The sequence below is a fragment of the Trichosurus vulpecula genome, chromosome 5 (genome assembly GCF_011100635.1).
Source record: "Trichosurus vulpecula isolate mTriVul1 chromosome 5, mTriVul1.pri, whole genome shotgun sequence".
In the NCBI taxonomy this organism is placed as follows: domain Eukaryota; kingdom Metazoa; phylum Chordata; class Mammalia; order Diprotodontia; family Phalangeridae; genus Trichosurus; species Trichosurus vulpecula.
In genome coordinates, this window is record NC_050577.1 from 301,145,531 (window position 1) to 301,167,815 (window position 22,285).

General features: G+C 51.1%; 1 protein-coding gene across 1 annotated transcript in view; it reads right to left on the bottom strand.

Annotated features, from left to right (window-relative positions):
- Positions 1 to 1,340: 1,340 nt before the first annotated feature.
- The window catches only part of TTLL12 (tubulin tyrosine ligase like 12), a 39,624-nt gene continuing 18,679 nt past the window's right edge, over positions 1,341 to 22,285 (bottom strand). The window contains exons 6-14 of the mRNA XM_036761158.1: positions 20,581 to 20,657; positions 11,854 to 11,970; positions 11,266 to 11,460; positions 8,400 to 8,511; positions 7,200 to 7,351; positions 6,631 to 6,712; positions 5,704 to 5,772; positions 4,872 to 5,016; positions 1,341 to 2,824 (exon numbers count right to left, since the gene is read on the bottom strand). Of these exons, the coding sequence (XP_036617053.1) occupies positions 2,673 to 2,824; positions 4,872 to 5,016; positions 5,704 to 5,772; positions 6,631 to 6,712; positions 7,200 to 7,351; positions 8,400 to 8,511; positions 11,266 to 11,460; positions 11,854 to 11,970; positions 20,581 to 20,657 (1,101 nt within the window). The 3' untranslated portion in view covers positions 1,341 to 2,672. The remainder of the gene's footprint in view (positions 2,825 to 4,871; positions 5,017 to 5,703; positions 5,773 to 6,630; positions 6,713 to 7,199; positions 7,352 to 8,399; positions 8,512 to 11,265; positions 11,461 to 11,853; positions 11,971 to 20,580; positions 20,658 to 22,285) is intronic.

The following is a 22,285-nucleotide window of genomic DNA, read 5'->3' on the forward strand; positions in this document are numbered from 1 at the left end:
GAACCATTCTGGCAGCTCCACACATTGGTCCCCTTGTCTGAGCCAGCAAACACCCCAAAATGCCTCCAATCCCCCAAGGATGCTGGTAACTCACCAGAACTCTCACTGTCCAGTGATGAACAAGCTACACACCCAGTCCCACCCTCCTCTCCCCACACTTTCCTTTATGGCCTTCTGAGCTGTCTGCAATGCTGGCTCCACTGGGAACAAGCCATTTTCCTGTCAATACCCCTTCCTGGGGTAGTGATAGCTCGGAGGGCCTGTTCTTCTCCCATGACTCCATTTCTCTGCCACAGCTCAGGACACAGTCACTTTGAGGGAGGGATGTTGGAGAGAGGGCCCTCCGTGATCACTCCTTAGGTCTCCAAACTTTACTTGGTGAGATGCTTTTCTGAGGTGTTTGTGGGAGTCTGGGGAGTCGGACTGTTTGGCCTCCTCCTATGGTGGCCTCCTAATTGGTATCCCTGCCTCTGTTCAAGTAGGTGCTTAATAAATGCTTGCCAGTGGCTCTACAAACAGGACCTACCTAGCCCTCCAGGACCTCATGGTCCCTTCTAGAAGTGCCAAGCTCTGCCCACTCAAGGCCACCCTTCACACAGCTCTGAAAGTGATTTTGCTCAAGTATAGACCTGACCACTCACACTCCCCTACTCCACAAACTTCAGTGACTCCCTATCGCCCCCAAGACCCAACCAAACACTTGTTTAACTTTTGAAACTTCACAACCTGGAACCCCTCTGTTGTCCAGCCTCACCGCTCATTCCTTGCCCTTTTCTCTGCTCTACACATGAGCCCCCAACCACTACCTGGGTACCTCTATGCCTGTGATGCACTCACTCCTCACTTGCACTCAGAACCTTTCTCTTCTCAACACCACCCACCCCCTCCTGCATGAAGCCTTGGCTGAGCTCCTCCTCTACTGATGTCCTGCCCCGCAAACTCTCTGTACTGCACCCCTGGGTTCTATTCACTCTGTGCTAGATAGGAAGTGCTTTGTGGGTGGGGAGCCCTTCAGCTCTGGTCCTGGGCATACCAAGCATTTAGCGACTGACTGATGTGGTGAGGGGGGGCACGAAGCCATGGGCCAGCCTGCCTGCTGCCCGGCGTGGGAGGTGACCCAGAGTACAGGAGGCACTGGGCAAATATCCCAGAGGATGCTGCACAATGGGAACAAAGGGGGACCCACAGTGTTGGGGCAGAGCACTCCAGGATGATATACTGACCGCTGCTGACCTTCTGGGAGTCTAGAACGCTTCTTACAAACCTTGAGACTTTTATTTACAAAAGGGCAATCATGAGTGAGCCAGCACCCAGTGACTGCAGAGATTAACAAAGATGGATTAAATAGAAAGCAGGACTTTATTGTGATTACAAATCATGGTAAAGGACAGCTCTCTGGGAGAGGAAACCAAAGGGGGGGAGCCCAATACATTCAATGATCCTTGTTCTCCCAGAAAACCTCAGCAGGAGGAAGACAGCAGCTGTCCTTCAGCCAAAGGTCAGCGACGGTGGCCTTGTGGGGCACAGGTTGGTGACACAGAGCGGAGTAATCATTCCTGTTGGTGCAGTGATTTGTAGCAACAAGGCCTTCACATTTATCACAGCTACTGTGAAAGGTGGCCAGGGCAAGGACTATCAGTCCATTTTGTAGATGAGCAAACTGAGGAAGCCCAAGCCATCAGTCACGGCCTGAGCCTGTCTCTGGAATGTAGTACGCCTGTGACTGGGAGCAGATCACCAAACAGGAAACCAGGATGGCCTCTTCTCTGTGACTACCAGCCCGTGTGCATTTCAATTCTCATACTCAAAACATGATCACTTTAAAGGAGTCTTTAAGCCTTTTAAAAAACAAATGACTTGGGTGTCTAGGCCTAAGAGAAAACCAGCTGGGACCAAGCAGATTCAGAGCTCCTCAGTCCTGAAATCTAGACAACTGGAACAAGATAGTAAGTGGAGCCAGCAGGACGTGTGTATGTACACGCGTGTGCACACGCGTGTGCACACGTGTGTATGTGTACGCACAGTTCTGAATCCTGAAAAGATGATAAAATTACCTGGGCTGAGGTCTGAGCCACTGTCATGTGACACGTCACCTCCACTCCTGTAAACACAAGCCCTACCAACAATTTCAGATAATTGTGAAGAATGCTTCATGACTATAAATCACCGAGTGCCAGACGAGCCATCATCAAAAAGGTTCTTTGGCAAATAGTCCTCTTCATTGGAGGATTCCAAACGCGACGGCGATGCTGCTGGTGAAGGCTTCCTTCTTGCTAAGTGTGGGGAAAACACGACTCAGGAAGATTTAACAAGCTCCCATACCTTGCTTTACACTTGGAAAGGGGGGAAATCATGGAATGAAGCGCCTTTCGACACTGGCCAACAGGGAGGGAGTGTGGCCATCAGAGAACATATGAACACATATATCCAGGTCTGCCTGTGCTACCAATGAATGGGACTGGGGGTCCTGCCCACCAAGCAAATTCAATGCAAAAAGTGACCAGAGTGCAGTCAGTGTCTGCGCCGGTCACTAGCAGAATTCCCCATCTTCACCTGGCATTTCAGACCCCAGAGCCCCCCTCCACAGTTGCTCTGAAGGGAAGCACTAGTCTGAGCAACTCCTGGGCCAGAGGGAGAGGCCCTGGAGCGTGGGGGAGGGGAGCATCCCTGGCCTAGATGATGCAGGTCACATGACAGTTCTTTGTCTCATCCAAGAATAAGGCGCTGAATACATCATTGAAGAAGTTGGGGTGGTACTTGCAAGCCCTCTCACAGTCCGGGTTGAAGTTCACCTCCAGGATCTGGGGCTGCATGACTTTCCTGCCTGGGGTCAAATACAAGTGGGTCACACTGGGGGTGTCTAGTGCCCACACCCTGACTGGAGACCCTGGGCTCTCCTCCTTCCGAGCTCCCCCCACCCCCATCACCCCTTACTCGACAGCTCTCTGCCCCCCTGTCTTCTCTACACAGGCACATATACTGTCTGCTCCCCCAGGGCTGCTGCACAGAGCTGGAGGAAATGACCAGACTGAGCTGCATCCATGGCAAGTCTATGGCATGACAACCCCATCCCTCCCTGAGGCTGCCAACTCCTCTGGCCTCAAAGCCATCTGCATCCCCAGCAGAGGACCCTGCCCAGAGTCAGAGAAGAGGCTCCAGGGCCAAGGGCCCTCGTCCCGCCAACCCCTTCTCTTCTCTGGGACTCCAGTCCGAGAGAAGCCAGCCTTCCCCACGCAGAGGCCAAGGCACCTACACTTCACTCTCTCCAGGTTTTCATCTTTCCCAGTCTGCATGCTCCTTTGCTCTTGCTGTCTACACCTACACCCCGCCCCCAAATACACCTACTCACCTACACATACACACATCCCTACTCGCCAGTCTCCTCTGCTCACTCATCCCCTGTATCCCTACCTCCTAAAGGTGGGCACCACCCTGGGGATGTTCTACACTCTCTCCACTGGTGTCCCCAAGGAATGAGGGTCAGAGCCTATGGAATGAAGGCCCCACCTACAAAGGCTTCTGCTCTCCTCCCTAAGCCACTCTCAATACAGCTCCCCACTCCAACTCCAGCGGTCCCCTTTGCCTCCAGGAACAAACAAATTCTCCTGTAAGTTTGGGAAGTTCTTTGCATCCTACCCAGTCTAGCCTCCCAGAATCCCTCGGACACTGCTTCCTCACCTGCACTGAGCAGGCCCGACCAGCCTCGCCTCTGTCCCCATACACCACAGTCTGCTCACTCTCGCCATGTCTCTCTCACTGGCCAGACCCCAGGCCTGGCACACCCTCTCTTCTCACCTCCACATAACCAACTACTTACTGACAGACCAAGCGAACCCAAGTCCTGGGCCCAGAACAGGACTGAATCTGTCCTAAAGAATGTCCACTGGGCTCAGGAGGCCTCCAGGCTGCCCCTCGTGGGCAAGGCACAGACCAGCCCTTTCTGTAATTCCTCTTTTGACAAATATTCGAGAAATGGATAGACAATCATTCAGATATATGCTGTACTACACAGACCAAAGCCTCTGGAACATTTGGCCATCCCCAGGCATCACGTAATATTTTCAGAGAACCAATGGGCAATGTCAGGCTGTGCCTGTGTAGGCAATGTTTTCTGGGCTCAGGTGCTTCTGGGAATGCAGGAAGATGGGTCAGGAGAAAGAGCTGGACCCATGCTCCTCTGTGGTGTACGTGGTGTAAGGCAGGAGCCTTCGGCATGAAGCACATCAATCACAGCTCTTACTTGTTTCAGCCCAGAGAAGGCCCCCCGGCCCTGGGCCTTTGTGCCCGCAGGGGCCACAGGACTGACCTCAATGAATGGCCCCTTTCACCTCCCATGACCTATGGTCTTACAAGCCTCTTAAACACACTTTCCTTTAAAAAACAAAACAAAACAAAACAAATCCAAAGGTCAGCATGCTCTTCACACTCCAGGCCAACAAACTTCTGTCCTTGGGAGCTCTCCTGGCCCCAAGGCCAGAGCCTGGGTGGGAGGAGGGTCACAGCGAGGGAGGTGCAGGAGCATGGCTGTACCTTGGGGAGACTACCATGGTGGTGCTCCAGCTGGACCACCTTCTCTAGGTCCAGGACGGAAGTCTCAGCTCATGGGTTCTTACCATGTGCAGAGCTCAGTGCCAAGTCTAGAGGCGCCCCGTCCTCATGAAGTGGACACCCCAGAGTGGGGAGATGATGCCAACACAAGGGACCACAATGTAAATTGTTACGTGGAAGTCCTTGAAGGGCCTCTGAAAACCAAGGCTAGAGGAGGTCCAGAGGGCAAAGGTCATGGGTCAAGAGGGAAAGCAGAGCGATGGCTTAGACAGGGTGAGCATGAACTACAGGACAAAAAGGGGGAGAAAGGTGTGTTCTCTTACTGTCAGGAGGAGGAGAGTGGTCCCACTTCAGCATGAGGTCAATGGCGTACACAGCTCTGGATGCAGGGTAGTCACAGATCCCCAAGGGCGCGGGCTTGGCAGTAGCGGCCTGGAACAGCTCGGTGAAGGCCTTGAAGATGTCGGCCTGAGAAGGGGAGGACGAGGATGAGGGGGCTCTGAGGCCTTCCTCGCACAGAGGCAGCCCTGTGTCCACGTGCTCCATGTGGGACCCTGGCTCAGGCATCAGAGCCACCAGCCTGGGCGTATCACTAGGGGTCAAGGACATCCGCCTGTTCCTCTATAAGGCTGTGGAGCTCCCAAGCCTGCCCTCCCTGCCCCACTCACTGGGCAGGGCTCCTGTGAGGCCCAGAGGACGGGACATCCAGGAGAGGTCCTACAGGAGAAGGTCCAGGCCACTGACAGCTGGCCTAGAACCCAACAAGGGGCTGTTTTCTCAGGATCAAGAGATGGGTCCTCTATGTGAATGCCTACATGCAAAGCCCTGTGTCAAGGACCGGACTGGGGAAATCAGAGCTCGAGGCCCTGCCGTCACCAGCGGATGTCCAGGAGCGGCCAGTGCAGGACCCAGAAGCTAACACCAGAGGCAAGTGCCTCCATCTCTCATGGAACCTCAGCTTCCCCATCAACAAAATGGGGATAGTGATCCCTGTGACCCTAAAGCGGCCAGAGAAAAGGGCATCAGCAGCCCCCCCCCCCCCCCCCCCCCCCCCCCCCGCAGGGCCATTCAGCAGCTGGCCTCTTGTTTCTTGTTAAGATCCACGTTCACCTGGTCAGCAGTCACCTGCTGTAGCCACACCACAGGCTCACCTACCTGCACACCCTGCCATGGGTATTCTGGGTACTGCTTTTCAAACAGGGGAATGAACTCATCATAGTGGACCTGAAAGAGAACAAGGCCACGAAACTAGCTGCTCTCAGGCTCGTCCTGGGCCGAGGAAGCAGCATCCACGCCCAGCCCCTCTCCCCCCCACCCCACTATCTATCTGCCAAAGCGGGGCCACAGGCTGGGGAGGAAGCCCCTGCCGCCTCTCCGATCTTATGGGCTGGATCTGCCAGACTCTGGGTCTTGGCCCATCAGTTGGTTACCAAGCCCCACAGCATCTCTCTTGTAATCGGCCTCAGCCATAGCCGCTACCACAGCTTCCTACCTCCACTGCCACCTGGCCCCATCCATCCTGCCCACCAGTGCCACATGCACACACCTTCCTCGCATGCAAGACCTCCCAAGCCTGCAGCTGTTGTCTAGGACCCACCAGGTCAAGGTGAAATTCTCTGCCTGAATTTCTAGGCTCCCCTCAATCTAATACCAGACTCTCCTGTCAAATGGGACTCCTCAATAACTACCATGTAAGCTCTGTATTTCCTCACCTCCATCATCCAGGCTATTTTCTATGCCCTGACTGGCACATGGCTGTCAGCCCTCCTCCACCTGGTAAATTCTCCCCATTCCTCTCACTGGCATCCTCCACACCAGCAATAACTCCCCTCCCCCAGGCCTTACGCATCACTGCACATGCCTTACATGTTCAGCCCCTATCACCGTATTACCGACAAACAGCCCGCACGCTGATGTTTGATGAGAGTTTGGTGGACCGAGCACTTCACCGGCCCGTCTCCTCCCATATGTCAGCCTGCTGTTTCTGGGATGCACAGACCAGCAACTCTTCCCATCTATCCTCCAATGAACTTAAAACCCAGTTTCTCCCCCACACCCGGCGGACCTTTCCACGCCGCTCACCTGCTTCAGAGGCACGTCTGGGTCATAGTTCATCACAGTAAAGTGCTTTTCGTAGTCATCCAAGTCATTGAGTGCGAAAGCCCTGAGACAGACACAGGGACAAGGAAGGAGGGAAGGAAGAGGAAAAGCTGAGCCTGCGTGTCTCTAGGGTGTCTGGGTTTGAAGGTGAGCAGGAGCGTGGGGAGAGTCCTTCCATTCTAGGAGTATTTGGTCCTGTCTGGGAACAATGCCCCCATCCGTCTGGTGGGAAATGGCCTTTACTGCCCTTGTTACTATAAGGCTCAGATTTGCCATCTAAAAAAAGGTCTTTACTTTTTTTCCTTCTGTATTTTGATGAACACAGATGAAGCTGGAGCTGTTAAACTTTATCTCGGGGGAAACCAGAACGAGTTTGTTTGGTGTTGTGGAAACTCTTACTGTTTACATAATCGGAAATGTACTGTTTCGTATACTTGTTCCCAGCTTTCATTTAGACAAACAAGCAGTGTAATTAAAGCCATCAGAATAAAATCTCTGAACTATTAAAAAAAAAAAGCTGAGCCCTGGCTCCCCCAGCTCTCCTTGCTTACCGATTGGAGAATCGCAACCAGAACACGTCATAGGCGTAGAGTCTCAGGGGCCTGACAGAGCGCAGCAGCACAATGTAGCGGATGTCAAACTTGACCATTCCCACATCTTCTCGGTGGAATAAGACGGGGCTCTCTATGTATTTGGAGACTACCTGGTGGGAAGCGGGATGAATGGACGATGGACACTCCTGACCATGCAGGCCTCAGACTTACAAGGGCTGGCTGGAACTGCCCAGGATGACTTATTCGGTTCAAAAGAAAGCTTTGGCATTTGCACGTGGGCACAACCCGTGATCATTAGGAAAAAACTACTTAAAAAAAAAGAAAAAAGTACCCTTCTGCACAGTACGGTAGCAAGAGCACTGGTCTTATATATAGGGAGGAGATCTGGGTTTGAATTTTAGCTCTGACACTAACTGTGTGATCCTAGGTAAGTCATGTCCCCCCTGTGAGCCCCGGCTCCATCCCATTAGAAGGGGATGCCTGTGTGGCCTGCCTCACGGGCTTCAGGGATTTAGAGCTAGCCAGCACCTCAGAGGTCATCTGGTCCAACCTCCTCATTTTACAGATAAGGAAACTGAGACCACAGAAGTCAGGCCACTTGCCTAATAGGGAATTGCCGGGCAGACCACACTTTGGTGCAAATAGGAACTATTACTCACATGAGGGAGCTTTGTAACTGCCTGGCTAGCTTCACTTATGGTCACAGTAATCCCCTGTTCTTTAACTGAGAAAGCATCCTTTCCAATGATGACGTACGCATGAGCTGGTCTAATTAAGAGCTCACAGCCCAGCGAGGCTGGCAGGCTCAGGGGAATAAATGACTTCCCTGGGTCACACATCTTCCAAGTGGAGGAGCTGGGTCTTCCTGGGCCCCTGGACTGGCCCAGGCCATGATTCCCTCTCCCCTCTCATGAAAGGCTGGTGCCGTGTGCAGGGCTGGGAAGGGCAGAGAACTTGCAGCTTTTGGGTTAGTTAATGTTACATGGACCCTAGCATGTGTACCGGTGAGTCAGAAAAGTGGCTCCAGGATGGGGAGGCTGGAGGTGATTGGTAGGTGTGTGGTGACTCAAAAGGCTGCCTTAATGCTCTGAAATACCTAAAAAATTCCATTTTCACTTCAGTTTTAAAGTCTAAATGTGTACGCTCAGCTGTGCTGGAGTGGGAGCGGACGTCCGGCCAGCCCCCGCTCTGACTCACCTTCGGGGCACTCTCTCGGAGCCGGATGATATTGTGCAGGCTGTTAGTGACATGGGTGTCGAGACTTCGAGCTAAGTTCCAAGGTTTGCATATCCAGTGGTTGTCTTCTCCCCTGTGACAAGAAGCAATCTTGGTGAGATGGCTTGGCATCTGCCCCAAATGACTCCCTGACATGGCCCCAGGCTTCACTTTAATGAAGCTGGAATTATGGGAAGAGTCAGGGATTCCCAGCTGGCCCCCAATGAATGGAGATTCTGATATCCTCCTGATGGGTTCAAATGTAGCCAAGAATGACCAGCATCTGGTCTGGTCAACTCTTTGGAAGGGATGAGGAACACATTCACTTTGCATCTGTGCATGTGAACGTTATTCACTCCTTAAAGCTTCCTATGAGCCTAACGGCCCTAGAGAGGGACTTGGAGAAGGCAGGCCTGGCCTTCAGTGTGTGGCTGTGGGCTGGCATCTGCCCTTTACTCACTGGCCCATCCTGGGAACACATGAAAAGAACCTGTGAATTTCAGAACAAGGAATCCTAGTCCAACACTGATCTCAAGCAGAAATCCCTTCTGACATTTATGACAAGTGGTCCTCCAGCTTCGGTTCCAGTGGGGTAACTCACCATCTGGTGCAGTGGCCAACTAGAATTCTAGATGTCAGAACTGAAGGAGCCCTGAAAGTGGCCCAGGGCCAGGCCCCTCTTTGATGTGAAGATGGAGGAGCCCCTGAGGGGATCGAGCAACACAGTGAGAGTTGAATCTGGGCCGGCCCACTTTCCATTTCATTTCCTGTGCACCACACCATGCTGCTTCTCTGTTACTTCACCCTGGAAAGCTCTTTATTACCCGCAGAGCCAAATATGACTCTGCGGCCTCTACCCTTGGGCTGTGGTTCTGCTCTCAGGGGCTGAGTAGATGGTGTCCAATCCCTCTTCCACCCAGCGGCCTGAGAGATCTGTCCTGCCTGAGGCTGAACATTCTTGGTTCCCTCAAACATGTCTCACAATACGGCCCTGCTCTACCACAAGGCTCCTGAGGTGGCCAGCAGTGCGGTCTGCTCATCTCCTGGGCACTCACAATGGGCTGCCTCATGCTCCCACTGTGGACCTGGCCCAGGTCTCCCTGACCATGGCTGGAGAGGCTTCAGATCCATAAACCAGATGCTTCCCTTGGTGCCGAGCACTGGTCCAAAGGCATGTGCAAAGCCTGGGAAAGGAGTCTTCTTTACAGCTTTCCCAACAAGGGGAAAGACCTCCAATGCAGAGTAACCTGGCTCTTTCCAAAGCAGCCCTTTCTTCTTCTGGACAGCTTCCACTGTTAGGAACACTCTTCTGAAATGTCTACCCTTGATTTGATGTTAAGCCCTCAGGGCCAAGCAGAACCAGTTAGCAAATAATAAATAGCCTTTCCGGTCCATGCAGGGAGCTATCGTGGGCCCCCAAGTCCTGTCTAGGCTAAAGCGCCCCCAGCTGCTGCTCGTGATCCTCATCCTGGTGCGGCCGTCCTCTGGACACACTCGGCACAGGCTGATCAGGACAGTCCCTTTTCCAGATCGGTATGTTTAGCCAATTTCACGCTGTCTAAACTCATCTTTTGGCTGCTGTGTCCTACCACAGACTCACAGTGAGTCTGCAATTCTCCACCACGGCCAGGCTCTCTTCACATGATGCTTAGACAACTCCCTCCCCTCACGAAAGAAGAGACATGTGTCTTGGCCCCAAAGGGCAGACCAAGGAACAGCTGGTGTGTATTCCCAGGAAGCAGGGGCAGTGGAGGCATGACCACTCCCAGAGGCTTTGCATTTGAAGTTTTCTCTTTTGCAGGAGGAAATCTTGCCTGACTAATCCCATCCAGCTGCTCCAGCTTACTTTTGGCCTTGGTTTTATAGGCTTCCTTTCTGCACATGCACACAAACACACAAAAAGCTCTCGGGGAGAAGGGAACAAGTCGCTCTGAGGCCTCTACTCTGTGCTGAGCATTGGACAAACACCTCATTAGGCCTCCCCGTAACTCTAGGAGGGAGGTGCTGTGCTGATCCCCATTTTACAGTGGAGGAAACCAAGGTGGGCAGAGGTTCAGTGACTTGCCCAGGGTCACCCAACTAGTAAGTGTCTGAGGCGGCATTTGAACTTGGGTCTTCCTGCCTCCAGGCCCAACGCTCTACCCGCTGTGCCACTTGGTGTCATGGGTGAGAAGCAGTGTGGTTGAGTGGGCAGAGCTCTAGACTTGCTGCCTATTAGCTTTGTGAGCCCCTCTCCATAGCACCTATAGCATGGGGGCACCAGGGTCACCCCACTGTGATGTCATGAGAAAAAGTGCTTTGTAAACCTCCATGTTCTAGGGAATGGCCAAATGAGCGACAGAGGTGGAGGAAAAGCCTTCGCTAAGTGCTCGCGCTGTCCTCAGAGCTGGGGGGAGGCTTCTCGTTCACCTCTCTGGGGTTCAGCTTCTCCCTCGATAAAAGACAACAGACCCCCGACGAGCTCTGAGAGCAGAGACCAAGGACAGGAAAGAAGAAGGGATGCAAAGGAAGGATGCCACTAACCCCTTGCCTTTCCAAATGGCCTTGGGGCTCACCAAGCATGTTCCCCACAAAGTCCTGTGAATCAGGGGTCACCCAGCAGCTGAAACGCCTGGAGAAGGTGTCCATTGGCAGGCGGAAGTCTTCTCACTTTACAGATAGGAGACTGAGGGTTGGGGAGATAAATGTGACTTTCCCGGAGTCACAAGGTTTCTAAGGAGTGGAGACTGGGTTTGTAGCCAGGCCTTCCAACTTTGAGTCCAGGGATGCCCAGCCAGTAGGATGTGGGGGCCTGGACAGTGCGGTGAGCAAGGCCTGCTTAGCGGCAGGTTACTGACTAATGAATTACCTCCTTTCTCGTTGCTGGAAGTAGCTGATGAACTGGGGCAGCTCCGTCCGGAGGTTGAAGGTCCTGGGCAGCCACTGAGGCCCTTCGGGTCCCCCTGCTCGTCTGGAGATGGAGGCAAGGCAGTCCTTCACTGTCAAGAGGTTCTCGCAAGGGAACTGATTGAGCATCACATGAGGCCTTTCTTCACTGAATTTCCTACAATTACAGTAAAAACTCACATTTACACAAGTTACCTTCACGCCTCTCCTGTCATTTGGATTTAACAACACCTGTTCCAACTCAAAATCTTAGGATGCCCATTTTGTAGGAGAACATCGAGGCGCAGCCTGGGGAAGGGCTTAGTGAAGACACAGAGCAGGGACCTGCGGCCAGGTCTTGTGACAGCCAGCTTTATGCGGTTTGTAATAAGGTGAAACCCTGGAGAACGACCAAAGCACTTAGACCAGACTGGGACTAAATTTCTACTTCACAGCAAGACAAGACAAACGGGAGGAACTCAGAGAAACGCAGAAGATTTGCATGGACAGAGGTAGAATGGAGCCAGCAGAGCCAGGAAAACAAGTCTACTCAATGTGGAGCTGCCCTCACCTGTAGTCTTTGAAATGAGAGAAGTTGTACAAGATGTCTGCCTCGGCCTCCGCAGCGGTGAACTGAAAGCGTGGATGCTTGAGGTTGCTGAGCACCTGCTGGAGATCTGTGTAAACCCTAGAAGGGAACAAAAGGCTGAGCACATAGGGCCTTCTCCCCACTACTGATGGAAGGCATTCTGGGACCCTGAGGAGCAGCCATCACAGCCTGCCCCCAAGCCTACAAGTTGGATCAGTCAGACCCGGGTTCAAATACAGCCTCAGATCCTCATCAGCAGTGAGACCTGGGGCAACTCACTAGATCTGTGCCCTTGCTTCCTCCTCTGTAAATTAATGCGGGGCTTCGACTCAATGGCTTCTGAAGCCTGGATCTATGGTCTATGGCCTCCCTCAGTCAGCCTCTTGCACTGCACAATCTCAAGGCTCCTTCCCATCATGACTGCTCTCTCCCTGTCACCCGATCACCCCTCGTTTTCCTAGAATGGGGTAACTGCAGCTGAACACAATGCTCCAGGTGGGGCCTGACCAGGGCAGAAGGTAGCAGGACTCTGGTCCTCAACTATGTGTGTTTCTCAGTGCCCAAGGCTTCTTCCCTGCTCTTGGCCCTGGTGGGGAATCTGCGGCCTCAAGGCACATGTGGCTCTCTAGGTCCTCAAATGCAACCATTAGACTGAATCCCAACCTCACTGAACAAATCCCCTTCATAAAAGGATTTGTTCTGTAAAACTTGGACTCAGTCAAAAGGCCACACCCAAGTACCCAGAAGGCCACATGTGGCCTCAAGGTGCAGATTCCCCATGCCGACCTGGAGATATCTTGTAAGTACTTATTTATGCACAAGGCATCTTTCCTATTAGAACTTAGGCTTCTGGAGGGGAGGGGCTGTTTCCGGCTTTGTCTTTGTATCCCCAGTACTTAGCAAAGAATATGGCCCATTTACAGTAAGTGCCTGATCACATCTGCCTGCGGACTGACTGAAGCTGAAGCTGACATTGGCTTGTTTGGAATGCCCACACTTAAAAGTATTCAGGTGAGTGTCCACCTGTCCACACTGGGCCCGCCTATCTTGTACTGGTAAAGTCGATTTCCTTGTACCCACACATGAGCCTTTGTGCTTATCTCTGTTAGGCCGCCTACTTTTAGGTATGGTTCAACACTCTGGCCTTGGACTGTCCATTTCTTTTTGGATCCTGTCATTCAGTGGCTTAGCCGTCCCTCAAACCTCATGTTGTTTGCAAACTGGCTCAATGTGACATCTACTTCTTAACCGAATCAAAGATAAAAACACCAAAAACGTCTAACAGCCCAGGGCCCAGCCCAGTCCCCCAAGTGACCTCCCTCTGTTGAGGATGACTCCTGGTGTCTGGTCAACCAACTACTTCCTAACCTAGGTTAACTGTCACTGTCCTGCCCACAAGAATGGCATGGAAAGTCTCATCAAATGCTTTGCTGACATCAACAGTATCCCACTAATTAAAACCCACAAACATTTATGAAGTAGGCCACTGTGCTAAAGGCTCAAAGACAAAGACAAATCAGTCCCTGCCCTGAGAGAACAGTTACAGAGCTCTCTCGGGTGGCTTGGATGGGGCTCCAGGGGTGGAGGCGCTCAAGCAGAGCCTTGCTGGCGAGGAAGAGGTCTGTGTGAAGGTGCAGATGCCATCAACGTGTCTGGACAAGGCCAGGAAGGGGCCTCCTCTAACAAGAGGCTGGGGTGAAGGCTACAGGAAAGGCTTCCTAAGTAAGCTGCCCCAGGTGCTCTGCAGAAGGCCAGTCTAGGGTGGAGTTAGCAACATCACTGGAGGAGGAAGGAGAAGAGTGGCCTCCCTAAAACGGGACCTGACCAATGGAAATCACCTGCAACCTGGGAAATTCTAACACCTAGAGGTAAAGTCTGTTGAAACGCACAGGAAATCTACTGTAATGACAACTGAATGCTGAGGGACAGTGATCTGTTGGAAACTTGAAGAGAAGCAGTGTTTTTCTGTTCAAAGAAGAGACACTGTCTTTGGAAGATTCGGCTTTCCCATCACTACAAAAATGTAACAGCAAAAGAGGCAATGATGCTGCCACTGCCTTGGGCACGTTTCCAGCCTCAGTCTTCTCATGTTAACTAAAGAGCCCAAGCCCAGGTTTCCACAAGGATGTTGTGAACTTAAACGAGATAATATATGTAAAGTGGTTAGTAAACTATTGAAGACCATGTGCCACTGGCCTCCCAAGTGAACACAGTGGCATGGCCCTAGGGATCAACCCCACTCCTCTCCTATGTCAACTGCCAAGGATCTGACCCTGGGGTTACCTCACCACAGCCTGGGGCAGCTATAACCTCAGTGCTCTCAGGCCACTCACAACAGCAGGTAAAATTCTGCCCCCCAATCATATAGCAGAGGCCTCACATGGGGGAGGGGGAGAGGACTCTAACCAGTAACCAGTGAGAGCCCTGCCTCGCCTTTTTGCTGGGGGTGGGACAGAGTGAGTCCCACAGGAGGAGGCGGCCTCAGTTTGTACTGAAGGCCTCTTCACATCATGTCTCTCCCACCCCAGCCTTGTTTCTGTCAAGGCCACCATCCTCTTTCTGGATGGTAACTCCCTTGGCACATTGCTAACAGCTTGTGATTCCTCCTTGCGTAACATCTCTGGTGTGTCTTCTCTCCACTCCATCCTAAGCTGAGCCCTCCCACTTCGCCTGTATCTCATCTCTCTGATCCCAGTCCCTCCCACCTCCGATGTGTCCTCCACACAGATGCCAAAGGGATTTCCCTAAAGGACATGTTTGACTATGTTACTCCCCTATTCAATAACCCATGGTAGCCTCTTAATGGCTCTGGGATTAAATGTCATCTCTCTCATGCTAAGTTTTACAATGGATATAATTATTAGTATAGGAGGACAAATATATCACTTTTGAATAATAAAGTCACATATGCTGGGGGATGCATGAATACAATTTTTTTTTTACTGACAGTGGCTCATGATCAAAAAAGTTTGGAGACCACAGTTACAGACAATGAATTAACTTCTGTAGCCAACACAAGCTACCTCATCAGACTGTCCAACTCCCTCCATTCCAGGTAGATGTTCACAGAAGTAACTTAAAAACCCTCCAGACATCCTGATACTAGGAGTCAGGAGCCTAGGATGTAAGACGGACACTAGAGAGGCACACAGTGTCTCCATGAACAGACGCACAGTGAAGGGAGCAGAACCAGGAGAACACCACACACAGGAACAGCAACATCGTAGGATACTGAACTGAGAACGACTTAGCAATTCTAATTAAGGCAATGAACCAAGACAACTCCAAGGACTCATGAAGAAAATTGCTATCCACCTCTGGAGAGAGAACTGAAACATACTTTTAAATGTTTATTAGTCTTGGTTTTTTGGTCTGCATTTTCCTTTACAACTTGCTAATGTAGAAATGTTTTGCATGACGCACATGTATAATCTCTATCAGATTGTTTGCCTTCTCAAGGGGGAGAAATTGGAATTCAACATTTTAAAAAATGATAATCATTTTATTTTGATAATAAATGCACTTTCAGTTTCGTGAATCTGCTTAATTTTAGACCCAAAACACAGGACTTTGAACCAGAAAGGACCTCAGAAATCACAAATCCAATGCCTCATTCTCTGTGAAGCCCACAGAAGCCAGCTGGCTTGCCCAAGGATACATGTGGCCGGAAGTACAGCCGTCCTCTTTATGGTGTACCAAGCTTCCTCAGCAGGAAGGCTTTCTCACCACCGGATCACCAATCAGAATGATTCTCTGACCCTGGAAGGTTGGAGGACCAGCCCCTGGCCAGTGGTGACTCGAAGGGTCCAGTAGTTCTGAGTCCTGGCCTGCCCCTGAGAAGGAGCATTTAATTCTAGAGCACTTTCAGGTTTGTCCAGAGCTCTCTTTGCTCACAGGGACTCTGTGATGTGGGCCATGCAAGTGTTATTATCTCTCTTTTCCACATGAGCCAGTGGAAGCTCTGAAAGGTGAAGCCTTACTGAGACCCCTGGCCCCACAGTCATTAGGCGGCACAAACCAAAGCCCCCAGTTCCAGGTCCAATGTTTTTTTGTACATGGTGCTGTCTTTGCTGGGGTGAGGCTGCAGGCCTTTGTTGTTCCTAGCCAGCTATGCCTCTAAAGCTGGCTGCCCATGGTACCATGGTGCCCATGGAGGCAGCTTGTGGGCAGGGACGGTCTTGGGTTTCTTTGAATGTCCCCTCAATGGGCCTGGCTTTGGTTTTCCTCTTATACAAGGTTCCATGACTCTTTGATATATGGTGCCAGGGCTAAAAACAGAAAAAGCAATGGACTAGGAGTCCAGAAACCAGAATTCTAGTGTGGATTTGTGATAAAGTTGCTTGACTTCTCTCTAGGGCTGTTTCCACACCTAGAAAGGGAGAGACAGTGCCACGCTGGGAAAGGCTGGGAATCAGTCAATTTGGATGATCCATTTCAGAGGACGGATGCCCGTTTGCCCGGAAAAGACTCATCCCAGGCCCAAGTGACCATGCTGTCAAAGGAGCAGTGAAGGTCATCTGCTCCAACCTATGGCCTAATTCAGTGCTATCCTCTGACATTCCCAAAAGGTGGTTTCTGCCTCAACTTGCATACCTCCAGTGATGGGAAGTTTCCTACCCCAGAAAGCCTCCCTGTACTAAGCTTGGGTTGGCCTCCCTCTAACTTCCATGACCCAAACCCAGTTCTAAGTCTAGTCCTTTTTTCATATACCAACTCCTCTGGCATTTGAAGAGGACACTCATGTCTTTCTAAGTCTTCTCTTCCCCATTTTCTGTAACTGATCTTAGACTTGGAAGTCTTGGTGTCGGGTCTCTCCGTCAAGCTGGCCGCTCTCCTCTACTTTCTTCAACGCTGACTATTCTCCCGGTGATACATCATCTTGGCTGTAGGGAGTCTTATTTGTGGCAGACCTGGCGACTGAGCTCCTGGATACAGCTTCTCCAACTGCAGCTAGCTTAGGCAGTGTGTGTTAGCATACAGCACACCTGGTCCCAGTGGCAGGGCCAGACTCAAAGCTTTTCCACCTTGTTAGGACCTGTCAGGGCTGGGACTTTATGAACAGTTTTGAGAAACTGTGAGGTCTCACTGTTACATCACAGTGAAACACAGTACAGAAGGTGACTTTGGAGTTGAATGGAAAACAAGGTGAACATGTTACTTTCTTGTCTGAAACGGCAGCTGAGTTCTTCAGACCAGAGTCACAACCACATTGACAGGTAAACGTCAAAACAAGACCAGTCATGCTGTCATCTACGGCACCATGACTCTCACCAGCTAATTATATAACAAGTACATGCTGGCCTGTCAGATGAACACCACCTGCCTGGCTGCCAGAGCAGGCCCAGCCCCAACGGGACTCTCAGGACTGTCCCACTGTAGCCGGGGGAATGGTGGGAAGCACATTCTACCTTCCCTCCACTGGTTTTACTGGAGATAAGAGAAAGGGTTTGCTGGGGGGAGGAGAGTGGCACAGAAGGCAGGAGGAAGGATGAGGAGGTTGGTGAAGCCTCAGTGGGCAGGGAGACAGTGACTAGATCAGGGCACTGGAGCAGGATGGCCATGCAGCAGCGAGGGCCCACTTGAGGTTAGGTGACATACATCTGTGGTGGACTTGTAATTTTCCTCCAGCTCTGTTCAGCAGAACATGTACAGCAGTGAAGGCAGCAGATGGTAGGAGTCATGGCTGAGGCTTGGTAGGTAGGGCCAATCATTGCTGTGTTAAAGGGAGCAAGGAAATCAAGAGGACAGAGCCTAGGTGAGCTGGGTCACCAAGGGGTTAGGATGGGAAAGGAAGGAGAGGACAGCTAGCAGAGGGCTGATGGCCTGGAGGAGTACCGAGGGGAGGAAGGCCTGGAGGTCACAGTTGGGATGGAGAACAGGGTTTGGGGTTGGAAGGTAGGGGGAGAAGGGGAGTGACAGCAGACTGTGACCAGACAGATGAGGGGATCTTGGAGCTCCTGAATGTGCAGTGGTGCCTCTGTGGCACTGGCTGAGCGGGTCATGGGAAGCAATCAGCCTGAGGACCTGGGAGGTTGGGGTGTTTGAGGGAGCATCAATATATACACTGAGGTCCCCTAGTATGGGCGCAGGGTAAAGAGGGAGAGAAGGATTCTGAGGTGGGTACTAAATGAAGAAGAGAGGGCAGCTACCAGAGTTTGGAGTGGGTGGTAGAGAGGGACTGAGGAAGCCTCAGGGGAGAAGAGACAAGTGATGGTGGCAGAGGAAGAGCTAGGACATGGCGGGATTCTCAACCAGTGAGCTGGGAGGGGGAAGTGAGGGGCAGTGCAGCCAGTGTGAGGAAGGGAGGCCTGAGAGGCCGCATCATCAGAAGGGATCCAGAAGTTGGAAGAGTAGGAAAGGAGAAGGTTTAAGATGAAAGAAGCTGGCTCCCTACAGAGCAAGCATTCCAGACAGGACTGGGTCTGCCTCAGTTTCCTCACTTGTAAAATGGAGCTACCGTCACAGCACCTGCCTCACGGGGTTATTGTGAGGATAAAATGAGACAAACCTGAAGGTGCTATGTAAATGGCAGGTATCACTATCATTAAAAGGAGTGGACAGCTTTAGAGTTGGACATTGGAGGTGTGTGATGACAGCAGGGTTTCAGTCTGAGATGAGGCAGGAGTTTGGTCATCATGGACCCCAGGGTGAAGTCCCCTCTTAGGAATGAGGCAGGTGAGGGGACCAGGGTGGGTAGCTGACAGAAATGGCATTTCTTCCCTTCCCTGGAAGGCAGGAGACCAGGAAATGTTTGATTTTCCATGTTGGGCTGAAATGGGAGCTGGACAACAGCTGCACAGGATGAAGAGCACGGACAGGCTGTAATCAGCATCGAGATGGCTGAGGAAGAATCCACAGCAATCAAACTATGGAGGCACCAACGGCATCCCTAAAAGAAAGCTGGTTCCCATCATTTGGGGTGGTCCTAAGAAAATGCCAAGGAGCCTTGAATGCATATTCTCTTCCCCAGTTTCTTTTCCCCATATTTTGACTTTACCCCTGGGCCAGTTGAGTGGATCCTCTGGTAAAGACATTCCCAGGTACAACCAAGACCACTCCTTTAGCTCCAAACAGTCGGCTGCCTGCTCTCTGCCAGGCCTTGGCTTAGGCCTGCCCAGAATTTCACAAGAAGCCTGCCCCAACACGCAGAACCTAAGGACCAACAACCTATGTTCGGCAGTTCACAACCCTGTACTTCCTACCATCCGCTTCCCTAGTCTCATTAACAGCTAAAAATTAGAGCGATTACTCCCTACTTGTGTTTCAATTTAGGAGACCACATCCCCAGACATGCAGCTAGGTACACAAAGGAAAACATGCTGTGCTTTAAGTTTTATGACTAATTAACACACCCAGCTGTTACTTTAATCCTGATTGCTAAAAATCAAACCAAACCAAGGACAAGTGGACCCTTTACTGCACATTAAGGGCTCCCTGAACGAGGATCCAGAGAAATCCCTTTTTGTTGCAGTATTTCAGCCTTGAGCTGAGGTTGATGCTCTTACGATGAAGCTGTAGGATTAGAGTACGGCTGGGCAGCTGGCCCAGACGGCTCCTGAGGGCCCTTACCAATGATCTGGCAGGTCTCAGGGGGTAACCTGCAAAGCTGACTGCAAGAGTCCTAAATGCGTGAATTTTCGCAGGTCCACCAGGGATGCATCAGTCACCACACAGAACTAAAACAGAATGCTTCCTTCGAGTGCCCAGCGATGCCAGGGAAGATCCCCAAGGGAGGTACTGTGGTGTCAATGTGATTAAAGATCTTCCCTGCCTGTTTAATAGAAGCCAAACCGCTTCCCAGATCCTCCCCTGAAGGAGGGGCCTTAGGGCAGTCAAGGCCACTGTCCCGCTATCTCCCCCATCACTGTGAACACTGTCTGTCACCTTTCTCTGTATCCCCAGCCTGGCCTGACTCACAGATCTTCTGAGTGGTTTTTGTCTAAGTCAGTTTCTCCATTAGTAAAAGGGAATGAGGTGCTGGGGTCTTGTCCCAGGGTCACGCACACAGATGGTGGCAGTTAGAACCAGGACTGAGATCTCACCATTCCTGCCTTGTCCTCTTTTAACTGATCAAACAGGCCAGTGCCGATGCTCACCCTTGCCCCTCCACCCCCCCACCCCCACTCCCCCACTGTGTAATTTAAGTGAATCAGTCATAAAAGAGGCATGCTTCATTATGAGAGAAACTAGCCATGGAGTGTTTTGGCCTCTGCCCGGCTAGCAGTGTGAACATCCTGAAGTAGAAGCACTTTTCCAGGGCAAAGGCACCATGGAAATACTTGCAGAATTCCCTGTCTCTGACACCATCTACAAAAGTGGCTGCTTTTCACCTGGAATCCAAGAACTTTTTGTTAAAAAAGATTCAGATAACTCTATTTCAACAGAATTGGCATACTTTGCATCCTATGTATTTTATGTTATGTATTTAAAAATATGACTCTGAGCTGACCTGGTTCAGAGGCCCTGGAACAAAGACATCCATAGAGGGAGGTGTGCCAGGCCCAGGGCAGCTAACTTCTGGGTACACACCATTCCTTTTGGCGCACTGTCTCTGTCCCAAACCTCCCTGGAAATTCTTAGGAGCTGCTCCCGCCCTCAGACGACCAGCCAGAAAGGGACAAAATGACTGGGAAAAGGCTCTTTCAAGGTCAGGAAAAAACGAAGGGAGAGAACTGCTTTCTTGTACAGTTTGAGGAAGAAGTTACATACCTGAATACATGACTTTTGGGATAAGTTGGAGGACTTATGCCAATGGGAAGCTTCTCCTTGTTTTCTTCCAAAATGGCCTGGGAGGAAACAGAACACATAAGCTCTCAGAAGGAGAACAAATGCAGGAGGCTTCTTTACACCAGGTAACAACTTACAGTTCTCAAAATGATTAGGGTGTGTTGGAATTCCCTTTTTGCTTTCTGACACATTCCACTGCCCAGAGTCCTGTGTTCCTATATTTTGGGAAAGCCATGGAACTACACCAATGGAAAATTCAATCAGGAAAACCAAAAAAAAAAAAAAAAAAAGTACAGGGGTAGGGGGAGGGTAAGGAGAGGAGGATAAAGAAATGAAAAATAGCATGGAGGGAGATATACATATTTTGGGGAAAAAATCCCTACACTGATAAGGAGATAGCTATCTTGGAGACAGGAAACTCTGGGCAGCTTGGCTGTGGCCAAAAGAGTGCTGGATTAGGAGTGAGGAGACGTAGATCCAAGCTCCTGCTCTGCAACCCACCGGATAATGCCTCGAGCAGACCACTGAACCTCTCTGGGATGAGGCCTGGAGTCAGACCCAGGAAAGAGAGGCTTCTTCTCTGTAGCCACCACCACCACCACCACCACCAGAATCTAAAGCAAGTGCTTTCAAACCAAGAAGGCACTTGATGTATAAAAATTCATTAGATTTATAAAAGGGGAAGCAGGACAAAAGAATTTCTCAGATCCCTTCAAGCTCCAACAAGCTCAGAACCTCAGCTTAAAGCAGACTTTGCGTAAGCACAGGGTTCCTATTTTTTATTAGAAAAGCACGCAGAATGAAGGCAAAACATCTGTCCAGCTCCCCTGGGCTGTCAGGTTCCCGATGAACATTGCAGAGAGCAAACTATGGACCGAGACAAGATGCAGAGCCCCAGAGGAGAGATGCTGAGCTAGAGAATCCCAAATTAAAACCTTTCAGAGCACTCAACAATTCCTACAGGCTATGCAAGCGGTCAGCTCCTTGCTTCAGTTTTCTTATTCCCAGTCCTCAGTGGCTGGAAGGAGCCAAGAGTCTAGCCCCTGACATGTGCTGACCCAGAGCTTCAAGAATCCCAGCGTTTTCTTCCCAGCAAGCTCAAGGGTGAGTTACTGGAATGATTCCCATCTGAAGATGTGAAATCTGAGGCTCAGAAGAGTGACTGCTGGAAAGTCTCTTCTCTCTGAAGCCCAGGTTCCATGCCTGTGAAATGAAGGGGCTGAACTAGCTGACCTCTGAAGGCTTCTTCTTGTGCAAAGAGCCCTGGATTTGGAGCCAGAGGACCTGGGCTCAGATCCAAATTCTTTTATTTACCTTGCTTGTGTGACATGGGACAAGTCACAGGAAATCTTTAGATGAGGGGGAGGGGAAGGCAGCCCCCTTTATTCCAGCTCTTATCTCATCATTTGTTGACATGCTTCTGGTCACAGCACAAGCAGCAGCACTCCCAGAGCCACTTTCAGGCAGCTCTGCCGGCACAGTTTTCCTTCTACAGAGCTAAAAATTTGCCCCCTATAACTTCGCTCCATTAGCCTGGGTTCTTCTTCCAGAGCAGCCCTGAGGTGGCCTCATTTTTCTTTCTTGTGACAGTCTTTCAGAGCTCTGAAGGTGTCCATTGGATCCTGCAGATGCAGGCAGAAAAGCTGGGGCCACATCCAGACTCCATGAGCTCAGGGCCATGGGAGGG